This window comes from Schistosoma mansoni, chromosome 1, assembly GCF_000237925.1.
Source record: "Schistosoma mansoni strain Puerto Rico chromosome 1, complete genome".
Classification (NCBI taxonomy): domain Eukaryota; kingdom Metazoa; phylum Platyhelminthes; class Trematoda; order Strigeidida; family Schistosomatidae; genus Schistosoma; species Schistosoma mansoni.
The window spans coordinates 26,464,713-26,490,309 of NC_031495.1; the positions used below are offsets into that span (position 1 = coordinate 26,464,713).

The 25,597-nt window shown below is 33.3% G+C and overlaps 1 protein-coding gene across 1 annotated transcript; it reads left to right on the top strand.

The window, feature by feature from the left end:
- Positions 1–440: 440 nt before the first annotated feature.
- Positions 441–25,131, top strand: Smp_089200 (putative multidrug resistance protein 1, 2, 3 (p glycoprotein 1, 2, 3); the record flags this gene model as incomplete). The annotated part of the gene is made up of 17 exons (XM_018793855.1): positions 441–677; positions 2,723–3,155; positions 4,291–4,397; positions 5,414–5,527; positions 7,348–7,473; positions 8,409–8,612; positions 9,651–9,782; positions 10,330–10,407; positions 14,968–15,114; positions 16,551–16,658; positions 18,174–18,251; positions 18,360–18,587; positions 19,393–19,547; positions 20,638–20,778; positions 23,212–23,443; positions 24,227–24,565; positions 24,715–25,131. The coding sequence occupies 17 exons, from the start codon at positions 441–443 to the stop codon at positions 25,051–25,053; spliced, it is 3,198 nt and encodes a 1,065-aa protein (XP_018648325.1). The 3' UTR covers positions 25,054–25,131.
- Between the last annotated feature and the right edge of the window lie 466 nt (positions 25,132–25,597).

The following is a 25,597-nucleotide window of genomic DNA, read 5'->3' on the forward strand; positions in this document are numbered from 1 at the left end:
GTCGTTGTCTGCAGCCTTTCCGTACATCTGTTTTCTTCTGCTATTGGTCTTATCTACCTAGGATACAACCAAATGTAAGTGGTACTTATTGAATAGATAACTAAAAATATGGTCATACTCCATTGGTATCTTCGAAAAAATCATATTACCAGATTACTACATGTATCGAAACATCCGGTTTTTCGACAGTTGTGGAATATCGAAGTTTGTTTAGTTGCGCAGTTTGAAGCAGATCATCTACACCTATTCGATTGGTACTATTGAATATCGTGATCGAGGGTAAAGTATTTCGCTAACTGTGATTAAGTTATCTTCTACAAAGTCCAAATGTATCGGAAAAGTAAACAATGGGCACTGGTAAAGGATCCATATTAAAATGTAGTTTAATAAAAGTCATTTAGTTCAGAAATACAAATAAAAGCGAGTATTGCGCATTATTCATGGCAGTTATTTTCGCCACAATAGGTGGTGCTTTAATACCTGTTCATTCTCTTATACTGAGAGATGTAGTGAATGAGTTCACAGAGGAAATTTTTCGAAAAGAAAGCATCTATGTATACTCGAAATGGTTCGCTCTCGTGGGTGTTACAGCATTGTTATTAGCATTCGGTCAAGACTTCTTGATCAATTTGTTCACAATCAGGCAAATTAATCGAATTCATTTGCTGTATTTCAGAGTAATGTATTGTTTCCAGTCTTTCCAAATTATAAATATTTCGGAATAATTTTCTCACTGAAGTTTATTATTCGTTTCAGCTGATCTTGATTTAGTATCTAGGTTGACGTTTACTTTGAAATCAACGGATGTTTGCTTTTTTCAACCGAATTCATAAAGGTTTATGTCTCAGAGATTGCTATATGCTAACGTATAATTTACAACTATCCATTGTTAGTCAATTCGTAACTTTGTTTAAAATTCATCTACTAGCTTCAACCGTTGTTAGGTTTATTCAATACATTTGAGGATGGAATAAAGTGAAAGCAAATATCGAGTTATATTATTGGTTTGTGTAACTATACGTCTATCTTAACTCACCTACATAGTTTACTTGGCGAGAATGTTATACTTAAAACGAATGAAAGTGAATGCTTAATAAATGAACATGGTCCATTATCGTAATAACAATTCACAACACGATTGTTTTTTCGACAGCTATTTAATCTAACTTTGTAATTACATCAGTGCTAGCAGTAAGTCGGCTATGTTTTTACTATTTACGTTTTCTGGAGCATTATGTTGCAGGAATTATTGTTTACATAAAACATATTAGTATTAGATAACGTATTATTAAGGAAGAATGATAGTTTTGATGAAGACCTACTAGAATCGCATTTCTCATTCCATAATGCAACTCAGAACGAATTCATTTTTGATGTTAATCTCTATGAGATTGAAGAAAGTATGTTTACTTAAATATTTCTTGAAAGTTGATTTTAGTTTTTAAACGACACTGAAGGAGCAGCTAAATGTACAGCAAATATTTTCCAGAGCATTCTAACACAGAGTTGGTATTTTATAAGGAAGGTATTGATATAAGTAATTACTAAATAATGCTACATATACCCCATATCCCTATTTTGGGGGGGCGAAATAGAAAACTTTGGGAAATGACAGAAAAACTCCAAAATTTCCACAAACTTGGAGGAAAACTAACAAACCTCTCACGACTTTGGGAAAAACCCCAAGATTTACCCGAAATTCCCCAGAATGGAGAAATTGGGTAGTTCTGGAGTTCATAATGGTTTCGAGAAAAAATTACTGTTCTTGATGATTGAAAAACCAGTAAATCCATTGCCAGGAGGACAAAGTGTTAAGACTTTTATTGTAGCCATGTTAGGGCCATATAAAAGATCTTGAGACGTGATAATCTAGTTTTTACGTTCCGGAATCTCCCCCACTTTTCATTCAGTAGTTTTGTTAACGGTAAGTTCAATTAAAACTGTAGGTCATTTTCTCGTTCAAACAATGTGCTGAAAAATGCCTAGGATTTCGTTGCTTATGTGAGGCGTTTGGTGTAAACTTATTGGGCTGTAACACTTTTAAACTGTAACTCTGTTAATGTCTTCTAACGTATCTAGTAGAAGATAGGATTCATTGATATTATGTTTGTGTAATTTTACAAATGGGGTTTGAGCAGATCCAAATAACGATATCAGTAGATTTTACCAAAAAATAGTGTTTTATACATAAACATATGAAAGTGAGTATACGTAAATTCAGGTTTGTGAAATCGTGGGATTGTTTTTACTCAATCTCATTGCAGTTATAAATTCTTAAATATACTAGGTGTTGACAATTCGAAATAGCCTATTTTATAATTGAATAATAAAAAGCTTATTGTTAAGTGAAATGTATTTCGAACACACTTTATCTCATTGTTTAGCCTTGTGTCAGGTGTTTGATTTGAAAATATCTGTAAGAAAACTGAGCTTATTCAAACCAGTCAGTATAATCTCAAGCTCTATAAACAACTCACGATGACATTGTAGAGGCGTGCAGAAAATAAGTGATTAAGAAAATAATAGTAATTTTTTCTGAACAAACTTAAATATCAGGATGCAAACTAGGTGAGATCTATTTTGTCTCGAAGTAAAGATTTATACTTTGAATAACCGATGCATCAAACATTCTGGTTATTTCTCACAGAAGTAAATTTTCGGTTGTTTGATATTCCAATCAGTTTATATTTAATGACAAGCGTTTCCAACTGTTATTTTTTAGAGCATTTTACGCCAGGACATTGCATGGTTTGATGAACAATCAGCTGGATCACTAATCAGCACACTATCTCACAATATAAACAACATTCAACTAGGGATGGGCTCAACATTGACTGATTTCATGAAAAACTTGTCTGGATTCATAGTAGGCATTATAATTAATTTTGCAGTGGGGTGGAAACTTGCCTTGGTTGCTTGCGCTATACTGCCTATCATTGGTGCGGTTTTTGGGTGTTTTGGTTTTCTGATGAAATATTTCACCCATAAGGAAACAGTTGCATACGCACGTGCTGGTGCTGTTGCCAGTGAAGTTTTAGAAGCTATACGCACTGTTGTCGCGTTTGGTGGAGAGAAAAGGGAGTTGAAACGATACCGAGAGCAGCTGGGAACGGCAGAAGAAGCTGGGCTAAAGAAGGTAGTGACATCAGGTGCAGGTAAGTATCGGCATGTGTATTAACCATAGAATTCGGTTTGTTATCGTCTGAAAAGATTTGGAATCGTTAGTCTGTTCAGTTACCGTGTTCAATTCACGAAGGAAACGGTTATCTGGATGAAGTATCTGCCCTTACTCTTCTCGTTTATAACCCATCCTTTTGAAGGATAATGTGCACTTGTTTGTATGTATTTCAGACAGAAAATGTCAGGTATTCGATAATCTAGATAAAGGATGAAAGTATTAGGTAAAATGTTTTGATGACATTACAGGCTTAAATATTTATGGTTTCATCTATCCTTCATAACTAGATTGTTGAGAATGCAGTGGTGTCTATCTGTGTTACTGTTTGCCAACTGCAGCACAGAAATAATATCAAAAGTCAAACGTTTCATTGAACAGCCTGACTCACCTGTCGTGTAAATCAAGCGTGTCATCAACAGATCAATTTTGTCGGAATGCAAGTTTCATTGTATGACAACTGGTAGTATTTGAAATGATGTGCTAACTAAGAACTCCCGAAATAGTGTAATTTAAGTTAGGTAGAGATGAAAGAACACAAATAAACGTATTGTATTTGAAATTCACACTCAGTACGCAATCAAGTACAAAGGAATCATCAGTTGTTACAAATACCACAATTGTCATTCGTATGTTACATCAAAGTTCAAGTAACAAGAATAAAGCTTTGGCAAACTAGCGCGGACTCAATTTATTTCAAGCAATTACTTCCTTTGATGGTTTCTTTCACTACATTCTCATCAGTTTATTATAAGCGCCCTCATTTTCTAATCAGAATTACATAAAAAGTCGGCATAATTATCCAAGTGAAATTCGTAAGAAGTGAATATGTTCTGACTTACTCCAAATCAAAAACCGAACGATGCTCAAGTATATTGAGGTTTTATAGGTTCGTATATTTGTGATTGAAAAGTAGGTACTCCACATCTATGGAAAAGTTCGGATAAAACTATACAGAATAAGGAAATTATTTTAAAACCACTCAAGCGTACACATTTGATGGAAGAAATTTAAATTTAAATTGTTTGCGATAAGGAGGAGAAGCAAATGTGAACATGTTACTCAGTTCAATAATGAACTATTACTTACCGTCTTGTGATTTTCTATACTTTTAGTCAATGGGACCATTGGACTGACTGTGTTTTGTTCTACTGCCATACTATTTTGGTATGGCTTTAAATTAATAGTAAAGGAAGATTATGATGCTGGAGCTATTGTGACGGTATGTTATTTTTGTTTTTATGCCGAACAGTGATTTGTCATAAATCCTAAAATCTACTCTGATAAGATTAAGGGGAGGCTTTGCAAGAACAAGTTGCTTGAAACAAAATTTCGATTCCAGTCATTGTTAAAGCAGTGTGATTGGCATTTTATTCACACATCTTTAGATTCCTATACAATATATTGAATGGAAGACCATTGCTCAGGAATGCTTTTATTTGATAAAGTTTATGAAATATCATTTGAGATGAAAAGTTGTCGTTTTCAAGGTGAACTGAATTTCGTAAATATCATCCCTTAATAATCACAAAGTATTGGTCCGTTGATAAAACAATTCATGTGGTCTACTGTTTTTCACTTTTGGTATCAAATTAATTTCATGACCTTTGAAAACTTGTGGTATGAATCTCATTAGGTGGTCCGGAGTAAAACCACCAAAGAGTTTGGGAGTGTTTGTTTAATAAAAGCAACGTAACCTGTTGATTGTAAAGCAAATAAATGTATTTGTTTGTTATAAATCACGAAACAGTAAACATCTGCACTAATTACTTTCTTTACTAACGTCAAACCAAGCTACTTACATATTATTCGTAATGATAAATATATGTGATGTCCAATGTTTAAAATAACTAGTACTATAAATTTGTTTGTTTGGCACATCCATATCCTTAGATATATTATTCGTACGCTTTATTTTTTTGCCGGCTAACAATTTTGCACTGAAAGGAGTAAATATTTGATTTACGTATTATACTTTACAGAGCTGGAAATTTAACGACAAATTACATTTTACCTCGTACGCTTATAATTTACGGTAAAGGAATTATTAAATTGTAATGTGATGAGAGAATCATTTAAAGCTTGTATTTACAAGGTGACTGCATGTATTTTAAGAAGAAATGGGTGAGAATTCAGATTTGAAAATGATCGCTCAATATATTCATCATCTGTATTTCTTGGTACCACATTAAATTAAAACTTTCATAGTTTTCATTCATTATTGTTATGCCTTTCCAGATTTTCGTGAACGTTCTTTTAGGAAGCGTTTTTCTGGGTAACGCTTTACCAAGTTTTCAATATTTTATGAACGCACAGGCGTCAGCTACTGAAATCTATAGTATTATCGAGCGTGTGAGTTTATCCTACGACCTGTCTCCTAAAGTTGTTTAGATGGTATTGGTCAATTATTTTATGATAGCTTCATAAGAAATATTTCCTTACATGTTTAATCGCCATTCATTTGAGAAATGTTGAGGATGTCCTTCCTCATCTACAATTTCAAGCTTAAATTAATGGCGGTAACACAGCACAGTCTTCCAGATAAAAGCTACTATGATGTCGCATTTATAATAATATAAAGTGGAAAATAGCAGACCGATTGTTAACGTTATTCAACAATAGTAGATCAAAATAACAGCTTTGAGTGTTGAAAGTAAAATGTACGTCGATTGTGACTACCTTTGTTCCCTGAAAGTGATTCAATTTTCTTTTGGATATCTGACAACGGAAACAGTCACCTACCCTACAGTAACTCCATATTTGGAATTGCGATAAAACTGGAGTTCAAACTTTAAGGACATCTACATCTGTTTTGAAACAACCTTTTTTGTGAGGCTCAACGTTTCTAACTGTTTAAAACACAGGGTTTGTGGAAAATGTAGTTACAATCCTGTGTCACGAATACGAAATTGGCGTGAGATTTTATGAAATCACAGCAGGAAGTTAGTGAGACAAATGACGAAAGCATGTATGTCATGAATAGAACAATTGTTGATCATTTGTTACTTCACATAAGTCTTTAGATAACAGTTACTGATGTTAATACCCATTACAATGAAAGTATGGATTACTGAATAGTTGATTGTGCAGTTCTGTTAAGTTGTTTGAAATGTTGATCCATATTTGAAGTGAATTGTTTTCTGAACCTTAATGAAACAGTGTTGTAGATTAATGAACTTGTTTGCAGTTTCATGCAGTATGCAGCTGGGTTGAAATGTTTATCACTTTATGCTTTACTTCCAGGTAAACTGCCGACATATCATTCGGATTTGTTTTAGCTTGTTAAGAGGTCACTAACTACTGTATATCCACTACTTTATTTCAGACCCCAGAAATCGACAAAAACTGTCACGGGAGGCTCATTCCGAACTTTTCTGGGAACGTCACATTTAGCAATGTTTCTTTCGCATACCCAAGTCGACCAGATACTGTCGTGAGTAAATCAGAATCTTTGCTAATGTGTCAGTTTTGCGACTTTCAGAAGGTTTCTGAAATAAGTTGTCGTGGATGAAAAGATATTGAAAATATATTCGTCCAGATTTCGTACTGTTTTGAAACATCCAGAAAATGCTCAAACATAACTACATTATTAGTTTTTTCATAAGATGTTTGTATAAATCGCAAGTTGGATGTACGGACATGTTTTTGAAATAATATAAGTGTACACCCTCTTGGGTACTCTTCAGCTGAAAACATATCACTCACTAAGTCAATGTCAGATCTAAAGTTTATTGATATGCTTGAGTGTCTCACCGATTTTTCTCAGCCTGTGGTTATAAATGATCTTCTAGGAAATATTATAGAGATAAAGGTGAAAATATATCTAAGTTTTCATACTAAACTGATTCAAGTATCATCACTCATTCTACACATACCTATATTGTTGCATTAACATGACAGTGAACTAGTGACAGGAACAATCATTTCGCAAGTAGTTTTTCCCATGTTTCATTTGTAGGTTTCATATCACGAATTAGCATGGATTATGTCCTGTATTAATTAGTGAGCAACTCCAGAAATATTCTCTTTCATCGTTTTACACCGGTTGGCGATAAGAGCATATGGGATGTCAATGAGAAAACGTTTATCCCTTTACTTTTAAATTCAATTAAGTTTTATTTAAGTTGAGTGCGCCATTAGCTATACACGTGTGTAATAACTCTACTTTGTAGATTTTAAAGAATTTTAATTTAAGCATCAAAAGTGGGCAAACTGTGGCATTGGTTGGACCGAGTGGTTCAGGGAAAAGTACCGTTATTCATATGTTGCAAAGATTTTATGACCCAACGAAAGGCAAGGTATGGAGTAATTTGAAGTACTTTTCTTTTGATCTGTTTTTACAAGTTTCCTTAGATGTGTCTATGCAGCATGTGTACTTTCTAAACAGGGGTAGTTACTCCACACCCTGACAATGAGTTTCATAACTGGAATATTCCATAAAATTAAGACACAACTCATCTCATCAGTACATATAACTAAAGGACAAAAGACTTATCCAAATGACTAGTGCGTTTCCACTAATAAAACTGCTTATCCACGGTAATATAGTTTCACGAATCGCTCCCTGAAACGATCTCAATACATATTCTGTGATAAATTAGCTATTGATAGTTGAATTGGTTGGCCATTTTCATTGAACAACATACATACAAAGGGAGTTTATGAGCCAATTATAAAAATAAAATAGACTACATAGCCAAAAGTACGAATTTATGGTTAGCTGATAGGTTTATTAGTATTAATAAGAATGGTAATTTCGAAAGAAGTATGAATCAGCGTCTCAATATTGGTTGTAGGTCAAGACGTGGAAGAATAGCTTTTAAGATTAACGTCAACAAAACTAAATAATAATAAGTGTTTAACTAATCAGATAGTTGAAAATATATACGGAAGGGAGTAAAGAAAAACAAACAGATAATAGGTGTTAAAAGTTACAAAATCGTTTGTGACGTTCTATTCGATCAAGGAAGAGACAGACGTGATACAAATTTCTCCTGAACAGTCTAGAGTTCTAGATACTGGAACTATTTTAAATTTCAACCACTGGGAGTTTTGCTAATATTATTTTCACTGTAATTTCTTCTACACACTTCTCCGACTACTGTGAAACCAATCCTCTGGATCTGGGCAAAATTTCCCACAAAATTTGTTTTGTTTCGTTATTTAATTATCGGTATGTAATTTTGGTGTAACCCTTTAATTTTAACATTTTGTATTATATTTGGTTTTTTAGGTACTAATTGAGGATGAGGACATCAAGAATGTGGACCTGAAAGCTTATCGTAATCAGATAGGCTGTGTACAACAAGAACCGGTACTTTTCGAAGGAACTATCAGTGATAATATAAGGTTAGGAAAGCTTGATGCTACTCAGGATGAGATAGAAGAAGCTGCGAAGCTTGCCAACGCTCACGGATTCATTCAACAACTCCCAGATGTAAGCCATCTCAACAGTGTTGAAATTTAAGCCATTTGCCACCAGTAACATTATCTATTCAATTAAAAGTTGAACTGTTATAATTTTATGAATTCAGGGATACGACACTTTTGTGGGTGAACGAGGTGGCGGAATGTCAGGTGGTCAGAAGCAATGTATAGCAATTGCTCGAGCTCTGATTAGAAAGCCAAAGTTGCTGCTGTTGGATGAAGCAACGTCCTCACTTGACGCGAAATCAGAACGTGTTTTCCAAATGGCTTTGGATAGAGCTATTGAGGGGAGGACTGTGGTAGTCGTTGCTCATCGTCTTAAAACAGTTCGTAATGCAAATTTGATAGTCGTGCTTGATAAGGGGGTAGTTTGCGAATCTGGGACACACGATGAACTTGTGGCTGAAAAGGGTCTTTATGCTGCGATGCTTAGTAACCAGGTTCGTTTAACTTTCTCCAGACTAATGTTGCTTAAAGTGTTTTTGAGTGTGCTTGAATTGTTTTACGATAGATTGTTATCATGATAAACTGGTTGATACCAATAACGGAACGTCTTATATATTTGTCTAGGAAGTCGTACTTTTTAAAGGTTTTATTCTGAAGACTTCATTTTATTATTTGGAATTGAAACTAATAAGGCTAAATTATACTTGGATTGGAGTGCTATCTGTAAGCTGATGTGTTTTTCTTAAGCACAACGTTTTGTGTTGCACAGAAAGATAATTAACTATTAAATTAACTAAGGCTACTATGCATAAGTTTGGAATTGAAACCCGAAAGTATAGTTCATAAAACTATGATCTGGTTTACATTAGTGCCATTTTTGTTATCCTGTTTTAAAACTTGCAACTGAAAGAAGTTTGAAATGAATATGCCTTTTAAAATTGGGGTTAAGAAATGCAACCTTTGCTAATATTTACGAAGAGAGTAATAACTTTTTGTGGGTTATGTAAGTTGACCATACTGAACTAAGAGTTTACCATAGGACTTCATTATTGTATTTGATAGTTTTTCATAAATAATTAAACATTAAATATATTTCATCCAGAGAATATTGGAAAGTGCTGAGAACGATGATAGTGAATTATTTGATGAAGGATCTCAAAATAAATATGTCGTCAGTGGAAAAGACTTGTTGACAAAATCAGACAATATTTGTAAAATGGATAATGGTGAGGAAGTAAGTAACGTTTTAAAAATTAAAATTATTATTTTAATATGTTTGTTCAGCCATAAAATGTTCTTCAGGAATCATACATAATTCAAACCAGTATATTGTTTTCGTTAAAGTTACATTGAGACGAGAATGGCGAACATACTTTAAAATTGACTTTTTTTTACGAATTGCCTGAACGTATGTATAGTTTAAAGATTGCACTTACTAAACAGAATGTGATAGATTGTTACAAAGTGGTGTAAGTGTAAATTCATATATTCTTATAAGATAGTGAGTACTAGTTGTTTCTTCTTGATCTGAGGCTGTTCGACCATGTACATGGTATTACGAACGTGTATTTTTAATGATTGTGTAATTTTTCTCAGTTTTTGATGAAAATTATATCAACCTAATATTTTCAAACACTACAGTTAATTAATGAACAAACCTCTGAGTAACAGTGGTCTGGTGGAATAATAGTTATAATTAATCAAGCATAACACAATGCTTTAGAATATCACGTTCAAATGATTTCACATGCGTGTGTCATTTATTTCATTTGTTTGTGTAGAGTATATCTGAAACAACTGGAAATGTTCCTTATGGAAATTTTTCCCTTATTTCAACAATTTCAGTCCTACGTAATCAAGTAAGTTTTATATTAAATAGAGTTTAGATTAATAATTAGGATGCTTTAGTGTAATATCAATGTGTGGTATTGAAAGCAAATGTGACTGATCACTGAGTGTAGACAAATAGGCACTCGAATTACTGACCGTTAAATATTGTAATCTTCACGAATTCCCATACTGATGTTAAATATGTGATTTTTTCCCACTTATTGATTTTCATGTGGTACACACTGAGAATGACTGCTTGTAACTGTGTGAAATAAAGTACTATCTATCGTTACTCTGGCTCTCTATTTTTGGTCGTCAATGGTGTATTTAATACAACATGGTCTAGTCTCTGTTCTGTGTGTAGTGGACTGTACCAGTATCCAATCTAGTAGTATTATAAACTCGGTCACACAGATCAGTCTTATTTTCATATTATTGTACTAGTGTAGTAAATCTCAGAGAGATAAAAAGTCCATATTCGAACGAGTTTTTTGTTTAAGTAGTTTTGTTATTGTTCCTTTTGTTTGAGGTTTGTCATTTCTGTACAGAAAGATTTTAGACACTATCGTCTACGGGCCGTTGAATTTTACACTAGTAAAAGGAATGATTGTTGTTTCCAAGGTCTTGACATTTTCTGCATAAGCATCACAATAAGAAAGTTTTGGAACTATGCTGAAATATATTCAGTTAACGACATTAATGCAGTACGCCTATTAGAATAACGTAAGACAAAAGTGATAAGTACGTTTAGCTATTCAGTCAGTATTTTGAACTCTCTACAGATCACATTTTATTTCAGGCGATAGTCGTTTTATTATAGTTCTGCCATAATTTAAATTATTGTTCATGCAGATATGTTACGAGAATTGTCAATTAGGTATGATGATTTGAAGTAATCGAACTGATGTTCTAACTAAGAATTCCCACGAAAGTTCAATTTAAAACTGATAGAACTCGACGAGGAAAAGTGAACGAATTATATATTTGGAATTGGAATTAGCTGTTGAAAGAATACAAAGGAATCACCATGTGGTACAGATACAACAATAAGTCACTTCCAATAAGTTTTTGGACTTAATACATTTTTAAAACTCAACAATGCTTTAACTTGAAACTGGGAACCGTCTGAATAAAACTCCTTCTACAATAAAAAAGTATTCAATCACTATTCACAAGTTTTAGGCTAACTGTTTGGGGAATTCTTAGCACATTAATTCTCATACTTCTAATTATCATGTCTACTTCCTTCATAAGTAGGAATCGCACAGTCATTTTAAGATCACGATACATCTGACTTGTAGAAATATCATTGACAAAGTATTTTATATATTCCCGAATCCCAAGTAGCTATAATTTATCCCTATTGCATGCAGTGAAAGGTAACAAAGAGTATCTTAATTTTACCAAAAGCAGTACAGGGAAAACATTACCTATTTGCATAAGCCTACTTTTCTCAAGTGACATATGAGGCAGCCAGAAATCTCCGACCAACTCTACCCTTTGCTGTTCTATCCAGATATTACCAAATGCTATTCATCGTCTTGGTGCCTGTCTCCATTCCCGGCACCATGTGTTCTTTGTTCTATCTCGTTCCCTGTTCCCTTGTGCATTGTAATTTGGGGCTTGCTTTTTGCTGCAGTTTAGTCGTTTCCCCCCAAGTGTATTCCATTCATCCAGGAGATTTTTCATAACTTTTTATTCAACTTGTGACAGGTTTGTTGTCTTCCAAAATGGTTATTACAGACAGTTTCTGAAGAATGGATCTAAAGTATTTTGCGGCTGTTTGCGTATATTTTCACTATTTGTTAATGGTGTTAGTTCTTCAGGTTTAATCTACGTATAATAAAACTGTTTTTACGTTAGTGCTGGGGTACAGTTGTTCTGAATTCTGGATATTCAGTTGTAGGAATGTTACCCTTGTACTGTCAGTTCACACGTTGATATTTACATCGGATTCTCCTCATTTACTGATGATAATGCTTAGGTACGTGAAGGATTCAATCTCTTCCAGAGCTTTGTTATTAAATGTGATTTGTTTAGTGCTCACTATATCGTAATTCAGGATCTTGGTTTTTCAATTGTGTTCGCTGGGCCTTACTATTATGGAAGCCACTGCGACGCTGGCTATTTCTGTCTACAGTTGACTCTGTGTACGACATAGGAAGACTTATCTTTAAAGTCCAAGTCATTCAAATACGTCCAGGGTATGCACTTCATTCTGTGCTTTTCCGGAATTTGGAGGTCTTCATAGTCCAGTCAATAACCAGAGGAAAGAGAAGGGACAATAAATTAGCACCCTTCACTTGCAATTTGCCCGTGAGCCACGCCCAATGAACAACTTTGTACTACAACCCGTCGAAAAAGTTGCGTATGGTGGTGGCGACCTTTTAAGATACTCCATAATGTGAATGGGGGTTTCACAGGGATTTCCTCTCCATAAAGTCTAATGATTATTGTAATCTACTTCCTTCATTTTGATGAAGTATTCCATTTTCCGGTCCACTGATACTCGTTATTCCTCACAAATCTTTCCGAAGAGTACATGGACCATGTTTGCAGTTACCTGTGTATATGATTTAGTCTCTTAGTTGATATGGTGTTTGCTCCTACTGCACTGTCACTCTTGATTTGTACGATGGCCTTGCTAATTTCTTCGATAGTTAATGTGATATCATTTTCAGAGACGCCCGTGCATGCTACTTTGATTTCTCAGGGACTCACTGGAGCCGGTCTATTCAAGAACTCTTCATAGAAATCTATTCGTCTGTCCTACTGCTCATGAACGTCAGTGATTAGTTTGTCTTTTCTACTTTGACGGTCATTCCGGTTTACTGTATTTTCCTTCTAAGGTCTTCCATGTATAATATAGTTCTCTCGTATTTCTTACATTCGTGACATTTTTGTTGTCGGTTCCAGGCCTTCAGCATATTTCCTCTTGTCACCTTTCATACTCTTCTTCATTTGTTTGTTTGCTTCTGTATATCCAGCATATGCCTTGGCTTTCTCTGCTCTCTTTCTGCTGTAGCTGACTGCTGCCTTCTCATTTTTCTTTGAATTTTGCCTAAGTTATATATAGAGATTCATTTTTTGTGATGTAGCAACTCGGGGCTCAACACCTGGCATTTTAAAGTAATTCAATAATCAATTTCCAGTTTTCTCCATCGTGGTTTTTCTTTATTTTGCTAGACCCTGCAAGGCTCGGGGATGGTTGCTGAAAGATGACTTAAAATTGCTGAGCTCGCTAACTGTTTAAAAGAAGATTGTGCTAAACTTTCATAGTTCTGCTTGTCCAAATAAATGTCTTGTTTTGGTTTTAGCTTGGCTGCCATCAAGTGATGATCTAAAGCAATACCTAATCTTTTATGTGTTCTTACAAATTAAATGGACCTTCCGAATGTTTTTCGGTGCAGATGTGATTGATCTATGTTTACTTCGTGCGATCAGAGGAAAATGATATAGCTTTGCGTTTGAATTTATGAGGAGGAATCTTCATCACCTGTGACTATGCTGTTAAAAACAGACACAATTATATGTCTCTTACCTTTCTCGTTCACACTCCTCACTCCATTCTGTTCTATGATTTTTCTATCCACAGCGTTTATCATCCTTATCAAGATAGTCAAGGATTTTCTTGAGCGTTTCTCTAGAGTTTACTACATCTCACAAGACCGTTACTTGTCATCTTTACTAATATCGTTGCTGGGTAAATAACACCAGATGATGTTCATTGTAATCCTTTCCTTCTTCTGTCCGAAGAAGGTTTTAATTATCATGAAAACATGGTTTTTGTAATATAGGCCTTTTTTAAATCCCTGGACAGTATCAGCACAATAGTTGTATATGTCGTACATTTTATTCCGGATGACTAGAATACAACATCTCTCATGAGATTAGTCTTTTCTGTTCAGATTGTGTTCAATTAGTTCCACTTGTCCTAATCAAAGTCAGGATATGTCTGAAAGTTTACATAGTTATTTGATCCTCCAGCTCTCTTATATTATTCGGACACTCCACGCCCCTACATTATTTGTTGCCCTAGTTGCCAGAATATACATCGGCCTCGTGGCTTCCAAGGAGTCGTGGTTATCACTATGAGGCGTCATAACCCTTCTATATGAAGACCCTTGAACGACTAAAACAAGGTTTAAATGTGGACATTTATTATCTCTGGTGATCGTTTTCCTAGTGAGTTTCTTTTCTGGGAAATGGGTTAAAAATCCTACTCCAAACCCTTTTATATACGGTCTTGGGATCTGTGGTAACATTAGTAGGACTTTAGCTGGAGTCAGGACACGTATACCTCAAAGAAAATAGCCTTTATACTTTACCCTTCGTGTTCGTTTCTTACTATATAAGCCATCTTTAAAGATTTATATCAGTTACAATGCTAAAATTTAGGTCAACATAATTTTGAGGTGGTTAAGGATAATGATTTTTCATTGGTTTCAGTATAATACGCTGAGATAAATATACTTATTCAATTGGCGTTTTTTCTCTCAGCTTTCGGGTAACCAGTTTGTCAACGAATAAGTTGTACGTCATGAAGCATGACTAATACATGACTAACTTCAACTTTTCTTTTTTTTCAGAAAAAAGGTATCAAAATTTCCCCAACATTAAGGATTTTAAAACTTAATAGACCTGAACTACCTCTGATAGTTTTGGGGTGTATTTGCTGTGTGATTAGTGGGACCACTCAACCAGCTTTTGCGATTCTGTATACTGAAATGTATAGCGTAAGTACGCTTAGAATTCACTGATTAATATTTGTTCTAATAAAACCAAATGGTGAATAAATTTTTATTCCATCTCTAACGTATTTCGATTGTTGTTAGTTGTAATGATGAGATATGTGATTGCCAAATTAGTTGATGTTTTGTAAAATTGACATCACAAACCGTTTATCTCATAATAACCTAATTTTATATGCATACTTATTTCTGGCTTAAGGGAATGATTCGGTTTTAGAAACGAATGAATCTGATGTTGTATGAATTAGTTAATGAATATAATGGTTGGATGACATTAAATGTACAATGAGCTTAATTTGATATTGCCTGTTTCATATTGTGCCATCGCATTTATGTGTACATTCTCGAGACAATAATAAGTCAAACAAAACAACAAAAGTACCTGAAAGTTCGAATTTGTTATTCGTATTTAAAGGTTAAAAAAAACGAAGAAATTAAAAATGTGATGGAAATCTAGATAGAAGGTAATAATTATGGAAATGGATTGCTCAAAATGGCAAAATAAATTTTAGGAGGTTTTGACTTTATGTTCATACCGACAAATACTGATAAGAACACGTTTCCAGTTAGTATTTGTTTGAAAAGAGAAGGGCCTTCAGCACTAATGTCGAGAATGGAAAAATGTGTTTATCGGAAGCTGATAAAAACAAATTAATTATTCTTTCTGCCGATTGAGATCGAGCTGAAGAGTCTCTTTTGAACCTATTGTTCCTAACGGCTTTTTTGTACACGTTTCCGTAACATTCCATCAGTTATTGTTTCCGTTTTAACAGGAAGAAGATGCAATTTCAGTCAGTTTTCTTCCTCATAAATATACAAATGAAATCATTCCACTTTGTAGATTTTTAACTGGATAATCTTATCCGGAAGATTTCTAAGAGAATCGGTAAACACTTATGGATAAAGGATTAGAGTCCGGTTGGATGAAATACAATTGACTAAATCGGTAGTAGGTGACACATTATCATAGAAAATAATTCAGTGATTAATAAAAAAATATTCGGATCTAAATCCATTGTTAAATCTTTCGAAAATACGATTCAACCTAAAGAAATCAACAGAAATCTCACTATCAGTTGTCAAAAAATATGCGTTTTCGGATAAATGTGATGTTTTTTGACTGTAGTAACTCATTAAGGCATAAGAGTAACGCATCAGGATATAACTGCTTACTGGGCATAGGTGAAGTTGATCTAACGTAAACCTTATGTAACAGGAAGCTGACATTGTTCATGGAATGGAAGCACATGGTTACAAGACAAATCGTCTTCGGTGTAATGGAAAGTTGCGATTAATTTAGCGAATATAAATTTATTAGGAAAAATGTACACCTTTTGTAATATACGTATAATATTGCTTTTCTGGAGAATAGTCTCAGTTGCATTGTGGAACAGTAACACTTGTGAAATTACCCGTTTTAGATTTTTCCTTTGCGATCTAATCCAGATCTGCTGTTTAGTCGACTTACTGTTGTATGTGGGATGATGCTGGTGATTGGCGTTCTACGTTTCGTAGCTAACATCAGTCAGGTAACTCAAGGTTTTTTAATTCGTAGTTTGTTTTATTACAAACGTTTCTTCTTTTTATGTATATTAAATAACATAAATTGACATTGATATTATTTTGTAAGTTGAATGTCTTTATCCACCTTTGTACCATTTATTTTCTGAATCTACCAATCATAGAAATCTAATTAAAATAAGTTTTTTCTCAATAAGTAGTTCAATGGTAACTTACCATTATACGATTGATTCTACAAGTATAATATCCTTAATATAATGTTGTTTTTTTTAAACACAGTAGACATTATAATTTTGAAACGGTGTCTATTCACTCAAATAATGAAATACTAATTATTCATATTACTAAAACTTTACCGCTCAACTGGAGTACATATTTCGGTTTGAATACCTCTGGTTTTATTAAAGTTAGTGTTTTTTAAACTGATGTGAAATCTAACCATGATTTTATAAAGCTGCATTATGTTATAATACAACTCAGTTCCGTAAAGTCTAAATTGACTGAATTCTCTATTGAGCTTGTACGCGCCTCACATTTCAGTTCAATAATATAGTAATTCGTTAAATTGCGTTACGTATCTTTCTGAATTTATGTAACTTAGCCCTTCTTTCAAGTGGAATATAAACCAACTGATGAGTAAATAGACAGGCCGACTAATATTTACACTTCTCATCAAATTATTTGGTATTACCATATTCATTAATTTTTTATATATGTAAGACTAAATAATTTTAAGAAAAGTCAGGGAACCATGTTTACTTATTCAAATAAATTAATGTAATCGCTTAATTGTATCCGCCCATGCTGAATGTTATTCAGTATAATTGTTTTGAATTTTGACAGGATTGAACTAAAGTTACTGAAGATCACTTTTTCATAGTACCTTTTATTCTATACCAAAGTTATTTTGAAGCTTCTGGATCAGACAACCAGTAATTATGTCTCCAGAATCCTGATTACCAACATTACAGCTTCTTATTCCGTTGGGGAAATTTGTTTCTATATTTTCATAGTTGAAATCATGAGTCAATTGAAGCTAGACCACCATGGAAAACCTGGAAGCACTGGACGGCAGGTTAAGTGCTCCGGCGCGAAGCTGGTAGGTCCTAGGTTCGAAACTCGCGGGTGCGCGATCGTGGACGCGCACTGCTGAGGAGTCCCATAATAGGAAGAAACGGCCGTCCAGTGCTTCCAGGTGTTCCATGGTGGTCTAGCTTCAATGGACTCATAATTTCAACTATGAAAATATTGAAATATCCACAAAAACCCCTTCTGATCAAATTTGTTTCTCTTGAAACTAGACAATATGTTACCCTGTATATAAATTCCAAAACAAATTTGTCTTGATTGCATTGATGTTATTGGCATAATGATTTTTAGTCATAGTATGAAATTAGAAAGAAATTTATACTTCGCAGTGACCAAATCAGAGTGAACTAATTGTTAGAGTAACTGTTAATAAGCTCATTTTTAAAAATAAATGAAATTAACTTTAAATGTACGTATTTTTTGAATTTATTTAGAGCTTATTTTTTGGAAAATCAGGCGGTATATTAATTAGTCGCATACGATTAAAAGTTTTTGAGAGCATGCTAAATCAGGTAAGATAGGGGTGATTTTCTTGTTTTACATAATTACTTATATTTTAATTTAATCAAATGAAACAGTCAGAAATGAATGGTTCTAATTACTCGAAATATTTTGTTTAGGAAGTAGGATGGTTTGATAAACCGGAAAATCAACCAGGAATACTAGCTGCAAAACTGGCTAATGATGCTATGAGAGTGACAATGATTTCAGGTTCACAATTGGGTTTTATCATAGAAGCTGTAGCATTGATGGCTATGTCTTTTGTGGTTTCGTTTGTCTACAGTTGGCAACTGACTCTTCTGATACTAGTCTTCTATCCACTTATTGTCATTGGAGGATTTTTCCAGGTAATTTGTTCTATTTGACCAGTATTTTAAGGTTTTGCAAGAAATGTTTGATAGAGGTTTCCATTGATGTTTACTAGAATGTTGAGATTAGTTCATGATTGATAGAGAAGCTGACTAAACTTCGTTATGATTGTATTTTTGACTAAATAGCGACAAATATATTTATATGGTTTAATTAAAACTTCTACAGCTAAAGTAACATATTTTGGATAGGCGGGACCAATTTATATTCCATCAATCTACAATTTTACACACGCATTATTTCATGTAGTGTTAGTTAGACGAATGCTACAAGCTGACATCACATGTTCTGAATAGCTTACTGATTATTGGCTTCTACAAAGTGTGGACTCTGTATTACTCATTATCTTCGTTGAAGTAGACGTTCATCTGAGATTACACTGACGATATAACACCTGGTTTTACCATCATAGAAAGTTAAATATAATTTGTAAAATATTCTTCATACATGCCACTTACCATACGTACAATATTCAGAGATGTAATGTGAAAATCAAATCGTCAATATTTGTGACAGATTCATCCAAAATTACTCATTCTTAGTGATGACTGTGTATACGTCCACATCACACTTAAGTTGAGAGTTTGTGATAGCCTGCTCCATCCATTGAGCACACAACTACCAAACTAAATGTGCGTTTTCTCAATATAGAATTTTTGTCAGACTAAAGTAAATGGCTGAAGTCATATACAATTAATCGGCATTTGTTCTTTTAGTATGGATATGACTTGATAAAAGTTTAAAATATTTACACAAATTCATTTATTTCATCATCTTATTCAGATGCGAACACTTTCAGGAAGCAGTAGTATTCGGAATGCTAATGAATCAATGAGAATTGCTCAAGAAGTGATTGGCTCAAGCTACACAGTTACTGCATTTACATTAGAAGATTACTTCTTTAAACGTTTTGAATCTCATGCAGTTGAAAATGTAAAGTGAGTTTTGAAACAATACTCGTGACTTATATTGGGATTATTACAAAATTTATTATTGGCATTTGTATCAGAAAAGAAGGAAATTTAGCTTTTTCTTATCAAATGTACATCTTTCCAGCAAAATTAAATATATTGAATCGTGCTAAAGGTGTTTTTACAATCAGCATATGATCAGTGTATGGATCGATATGTAGTTTTACAATTACATTTACAATCCAACCATTTTCGTATTTCTTGTAGTCAATTAATATTCTAGTTTTTTTTTAAAATTAATAAGTCACTCATTTTCTGGAATTAATATTGATAAATTTAAGATTCTAAAATATCTAGTTTCCATGTTTTTTCCACTATAAGTTTGTAGATCGAAGGGTTCAAGTTGAGTTTGATTGAGTTTTTTTTAATGTCTTACTGCATCAACATTATTCCAAGAAAACAAAAAAAACATCACACAGAGTATGTAAAACAGTCCTAGTCTACTGAATATATTGTTGGATGAAATTACTTGCATTATTGATGTCTATTATTGTAAGAACAGTTGTGTGGGTTTCTTGACAGTACGAAATCTCAGGTGGATGGAAAACGTTTTTTTTTTCAAACAAGTTTCCAAAAAATGGAAACATTTCACTATGATTTTTAAGAAATATTTAATCACTTTTGTAATGGTTTTGATGCTTTGTTATAGTGTCTTATTTACTTAAAATGAAGTCGTATTATGTTCAGGTGGGGGATATTTATACATAGTGTATGAGTAATTATTCTACACTAATTATTAATTATCGTAAACAAAAATTTACATATAAATAGAGGAGGCGGGTAGTAGCTATCACTTGAAAAAAGGACATGTGTTTATTTTTATTTGAGACCAGTTAGTTGAATGTACTTGTGTATATTCTATGGAGAACTCGTACTTGACTCAAACTCACTTCCTACTAAACTACTGAGTTCAAATGAATTCAAATCACTTTGGCAGGAATAAAGCATAATTTATCCGTAAGCATTTACAGTTTACCGATGTTAGTGTTAAGAAATCTGGTAGAAAACCTCAAGTAAAGATATTATCCATAAATTTCGCTTTTCTTTTTTCACTAAGGAAAAACTTGAAAACGATATTTTTCAATGCCATTATGTACGCTATCGCAGAAAGTGTATTGTTTTTCGCAGTAGCTGCTGCGTATTCACTTGGTGCACACTTGGTTTCAACAAAAACAATAACGGTTTTAGCAGTGTTCAGGTAAATTGTTTCATCTTCAACTCAGATCAGTTACCCACATGGATATGAGAGTATTGAATGTAATTATTTTATAATTTATTGATCTTACACTATAATTCAACAGTGCATCTCACATTAAGGAATTGCAAAACCTCCCACTATTTAGCTACCGCATCAGTTATCTTGTCATTGTGAGTTTCAACGAAATCAAGAAAGGATGCTATTCATTCGAATGAGTGAAAAATGAGACTTGAGATATGGGTCATCCTAATACATGACACTTGATAAATATTAGTCCTTATTCTGTTTTATGATACTACTTTCTCACTAATTCATTGAAATATGTATACATGTATCATTACTGACACTGACTCCAAAAGTTGATCCGCTTTCTTGAGTCAAATATTCTCGTTGCCGAAAAGAAAAAGGAAATTATGGTTACTGCTTTAATATCTGTGTACTTCATGATTCACATTCATTTAAAATAAAGAAAAATAACTGGGTGACAGGTATGAACTCCTTGGCTTCGGTTTATTGGTTGTGAACCTACTTCGGTAATGATATCCCGAAGCCAGAAATAAGTAAACGCTCAGTTGAAAGGCACTGTAACAGATTTATTTAGGTTCACTGCAGACTCAGATTTTTGTTTACATGTGCCAGAACCCTCATACCTACTTTATTACCTTCAAATGTTTGAGATCTGGTAGACTGGACTGGAGCACTGATCCACTTAAATTCTTAGTCGCATTAGAAACTTCATCGACAAACTATTACAACTTCTACGAATCACCTAACAGCGTCTAAGCTACTAGTACTCAACTAAAGATTTGTTTAATTGACCTTCAAACAACGAAAAAGACCCCATTATACCGTCTAAAAGACGAAGGAAATTCGACTGAAAATATTTCTTCCCGACTATACCATTTACTGAATTATAATTGTGGTTATTTGACGAATATGTGTTGATAATAAAAAGAGATTGGATCACAACCTATTTTTAAGTTTTCAGTATGTCAAGAAGGTTAAGAAATAATACGAATGTTAGAGGAACATCACAAATCACTCTAGAGAATAAAATTAATTTTAATAGACAAAGGAAATCCCTTCGTTTGAATATTTGTCCTTCTAGTGAATCTTTGTTGTTCTGATATCTTTGATTTGCAGAGCGAAGGAAGCAAGTAAGCCAACTTATGTTGATAAAACGTGTCTCGATATTTGTAGTCAGATAAAAATAAGTTACAGACACATAATGATTAGTGTGAGCTATTAACATACATGCGCTCGTTTGAAAATAGTCAAAGTTGATAAGTGAATAGGTAACAAGGTCAAAATATAACTTGAAAAGAGTGGATAAGTCGGTCTAGACGGAAGCTAGAATAACCCATATAGTTTTGACATAAGACTAAACACTGCACGCTATCAAATATCATACATTTAAATTGTGACATTTTAAATCCCAAACCAAATATGATTAGGAATTTTGTAGGTTTCTACAGTGTTTTTCTGCTATGAAATCAAAATGATTACTTTGTCGAATAGTTACTCTTTAAAAGTGCTTTATATTAGAAACAAAATCTTGTGGATGCATCTTTTGTGAAAAAATTAAAACTAGTTATAATTACTAAAAGTCTACTTTGAAGTGATAAACTGTCTGATACATATGATAAGATTTATAAAAGATATGCTGATATTATACTAGACAGATGTTGACAGGTCTAAATTTCACATGTGTGTGTAAATCTATGAACCGTCACAGGTAATGATTCTAAGTAAATATAGAGAAGAGTACATTAGAGCCTGCTTTTAGTTTAAATGCTAAAAGCTCCAATTAAGAGATTTAATCATAAGAATTTTCATCACGATATTTAATTATTGACCAGTACACTACCTACTGCGATGATATCACTAGCATTCATGTAGTACATGTAGTTTTTAGAAAACTACATTGAATTAAATCAGAACATCAAGTTGGATAACCAAACATGCATAGCTTCATTTAAAGATATTTTTTAGAAAATTTGAAGTGGAATTTATTAACCTTAAGGTGACTTTTCATTTCTTCAAGTTTAGAATACCATATAAAAAACGTTGGAATTGTACTACGATGCAAGGATAAAGTATAAATAGCATCAATAAACAATCACTAGGGTGGTATACAAAAAACTAACTGAAATGTTTGGTATTTTATTTATGATCTCACACAGTTTCAATCCTACTGCCTTACCACCCAAAATCGTGGATAGTGTTTTAAAAATGGATACTTTAATAGCACAATCGGATTAGAATATTCCAGTCACTTGGCAATTACCTAACTATGGTAAATGTAGATGAAAATGTGGCACAGTTTTCAGATGTTTTCCTTGTTAAATTCCATAAATATTTTACTAAACATTTGTCTCAGAAACTCAATGCAATCACTTTGATTATAATTTATTATTACATTTCAATTAAAAGGGTTTTCGTAACTATCCATTTGAGTGCTCAATCTCTTGGTCGTACAGCTACACTAGTTTTGGGTACTAAGGCAGCGGGTTCAGCTGCGAAATGTATTCTTGAAATTCTAGACAGAAAACCTCTTATTTCAACTAACATAGGGATTGTACCACATGAAAAATTCAAAGGGAAAATTTCATTCAAGAACGTTGATTTCAAATATTCCGCTCAAACTGAGAGACGGGTTCTTAAGGTAAGTTTATTAATTTGGGAAAAATAATACAGTGTTACAGAAATTTATTTCCGAGTTGAATTTGTTTTCATCACTGTTTAGAGGCTCTGAACATGTTTAGTTCGAACTTGATCATCATGTAAACGAAAAGATATGAATAAGATAAATTCTTAGTTTTTGTTAGATGAAAATCTCAACCTACTAAGAAGATGTCTTGCAAATGCAACCATACTGAATGCAAACAACTTAGCTTGTTCACACTACATTAAATCTAAGTAGTAAACTACTTAAATGTAATGTTATAAAGATCTTTGTATATTAATGTAATTACTCAGTATAAAGATTTAACTCATATTCATAATAGGTTTAATTAATAATTTTAAAAGCTTTCTTAAACGACTGAACCACTGATTCGAATTGTATGTGATGAAAATTCCGGTAATAAAATACAACTATTACTGTACTTGACATTACCACACTTTGTACTAAACAATATGTTGTATTCAAAGAAACAGTAAGTCTTGATAGTTTACAAAGCACCACCACAGAACACTGTATTTGAGAGAACGATTATATCAAATGCCAACATCAGATACTGGTATAAATTACTAAATGAGTCGAAGGTTTTACTTTAAAAGTGTTTCACTGTAAGCACTAGCCAGATTATTGATTAAATCTGTATACGCTAAAGATAATCAACTTTGGATTTTCGAGACTATGTGATCCTGTTTTCTAATATTTATTTGTAATATTCTGGTTGTTTAGTTATCTAATGAGTTTATGGAAATTTTCTACATTTTTCAGAACTTTTCACACACTGTTAAACCTGGTCAAACGGTTGCATTAGTTGGACCTTCTGGTTGTGGGAAATCAACACTGCTTCAGTTAGTATTGAGATTCTACGATCCATTGTATCACGGTTCCGATAATGGTGTGTTTTTCGATGATATCAACATCAGAAATATTGCACCTAGTTGGGTTAGAAAACAGATTGGTCTTGTTTCACAAGAACCCACTTTATTCGATCTCACCATAAGAGAGAATATTGCGTATGGAGACAATAGTCGAGAAGTGACAATGGAAGAGATTATTGAGGCAGCACGTGCAGCTAACATCCATGATTTTATTACAACACTTCCAGAGGTAAGTGAAATATTCGGTTTGTTAAATTCATTAAAAATTACGCTTCAGGTATATATTTTCACTGTATTGTCAGCTTTTATGCTATTCAGTTTGTTATGAATATTTTTAGATGTGCTAAATAACTGTTTACAACTTTCACTGTTTTTAAGCAATATGAAACCAAAGTTGGACAACGTGGATCAAAGCTATCTGGAGGACAGAAACAGAGGATAGCCATTGCACGAGCTTTAGTTCGTAAACCTGTTTTGCTTGTGTTGGACGAAGCCACTTCAGCTTTAGACAATGAGAGTGAGCGTATAGTTCAAGAAGCTCTTGATGCTGCCATGGGGTCGAGAACATCATTAGTTGTTGCCCATCGTCTATCGACAATTGTCAATGCTGATTTGGTAGTAGTTTTACGGGATGGATGTAAGATAGAGTCTGGACCTCCAGCAGCATTGCTCGCTAAGAAAGGAGCTTTCTATGCATTGCACCACATGGAGAATTAAATCAACTCATCAAACTCGTTCATCATTACACATCTTTTTGGTGTTTTAATTTTGATATAATATTATTTTTAATAATTTATCTCTTTTTTTTAAACTGATGTTCGATAGGAAATAGGGCAAATTAAGTATCGTGTGTTGGATTATTATTGTTATATATTTTCTAATTTTAAGCCAAAACTTCTGTTTACATTATGATTTTATTAAAATCAAGATTTTAACAATTTTCCCAATCGCTTTGAGTACATTTTCAGTATTTATAATTTGAATCACAAAATTTTCATTGTCAGATCATTATTTGAAAATCTGGAAGAACTGGATGGCTGTTTTGTTCTAATATGGGACTCCTCATTAGTGCTCATTACCAATTTGGTCTCCAAGATCTAAGTTCTGTTTACGATTTAAACTATGAAAATTTTTAATTCTTCATAAATTCCTGTATACATATAATAAACAAATATTAGGACAAAATGGCCGTTCAATACTTCCAGGTTTTCAATAACTGTCTAATAAAAAAGATAACGTTCTTTAAACTCCAAAAATCCTA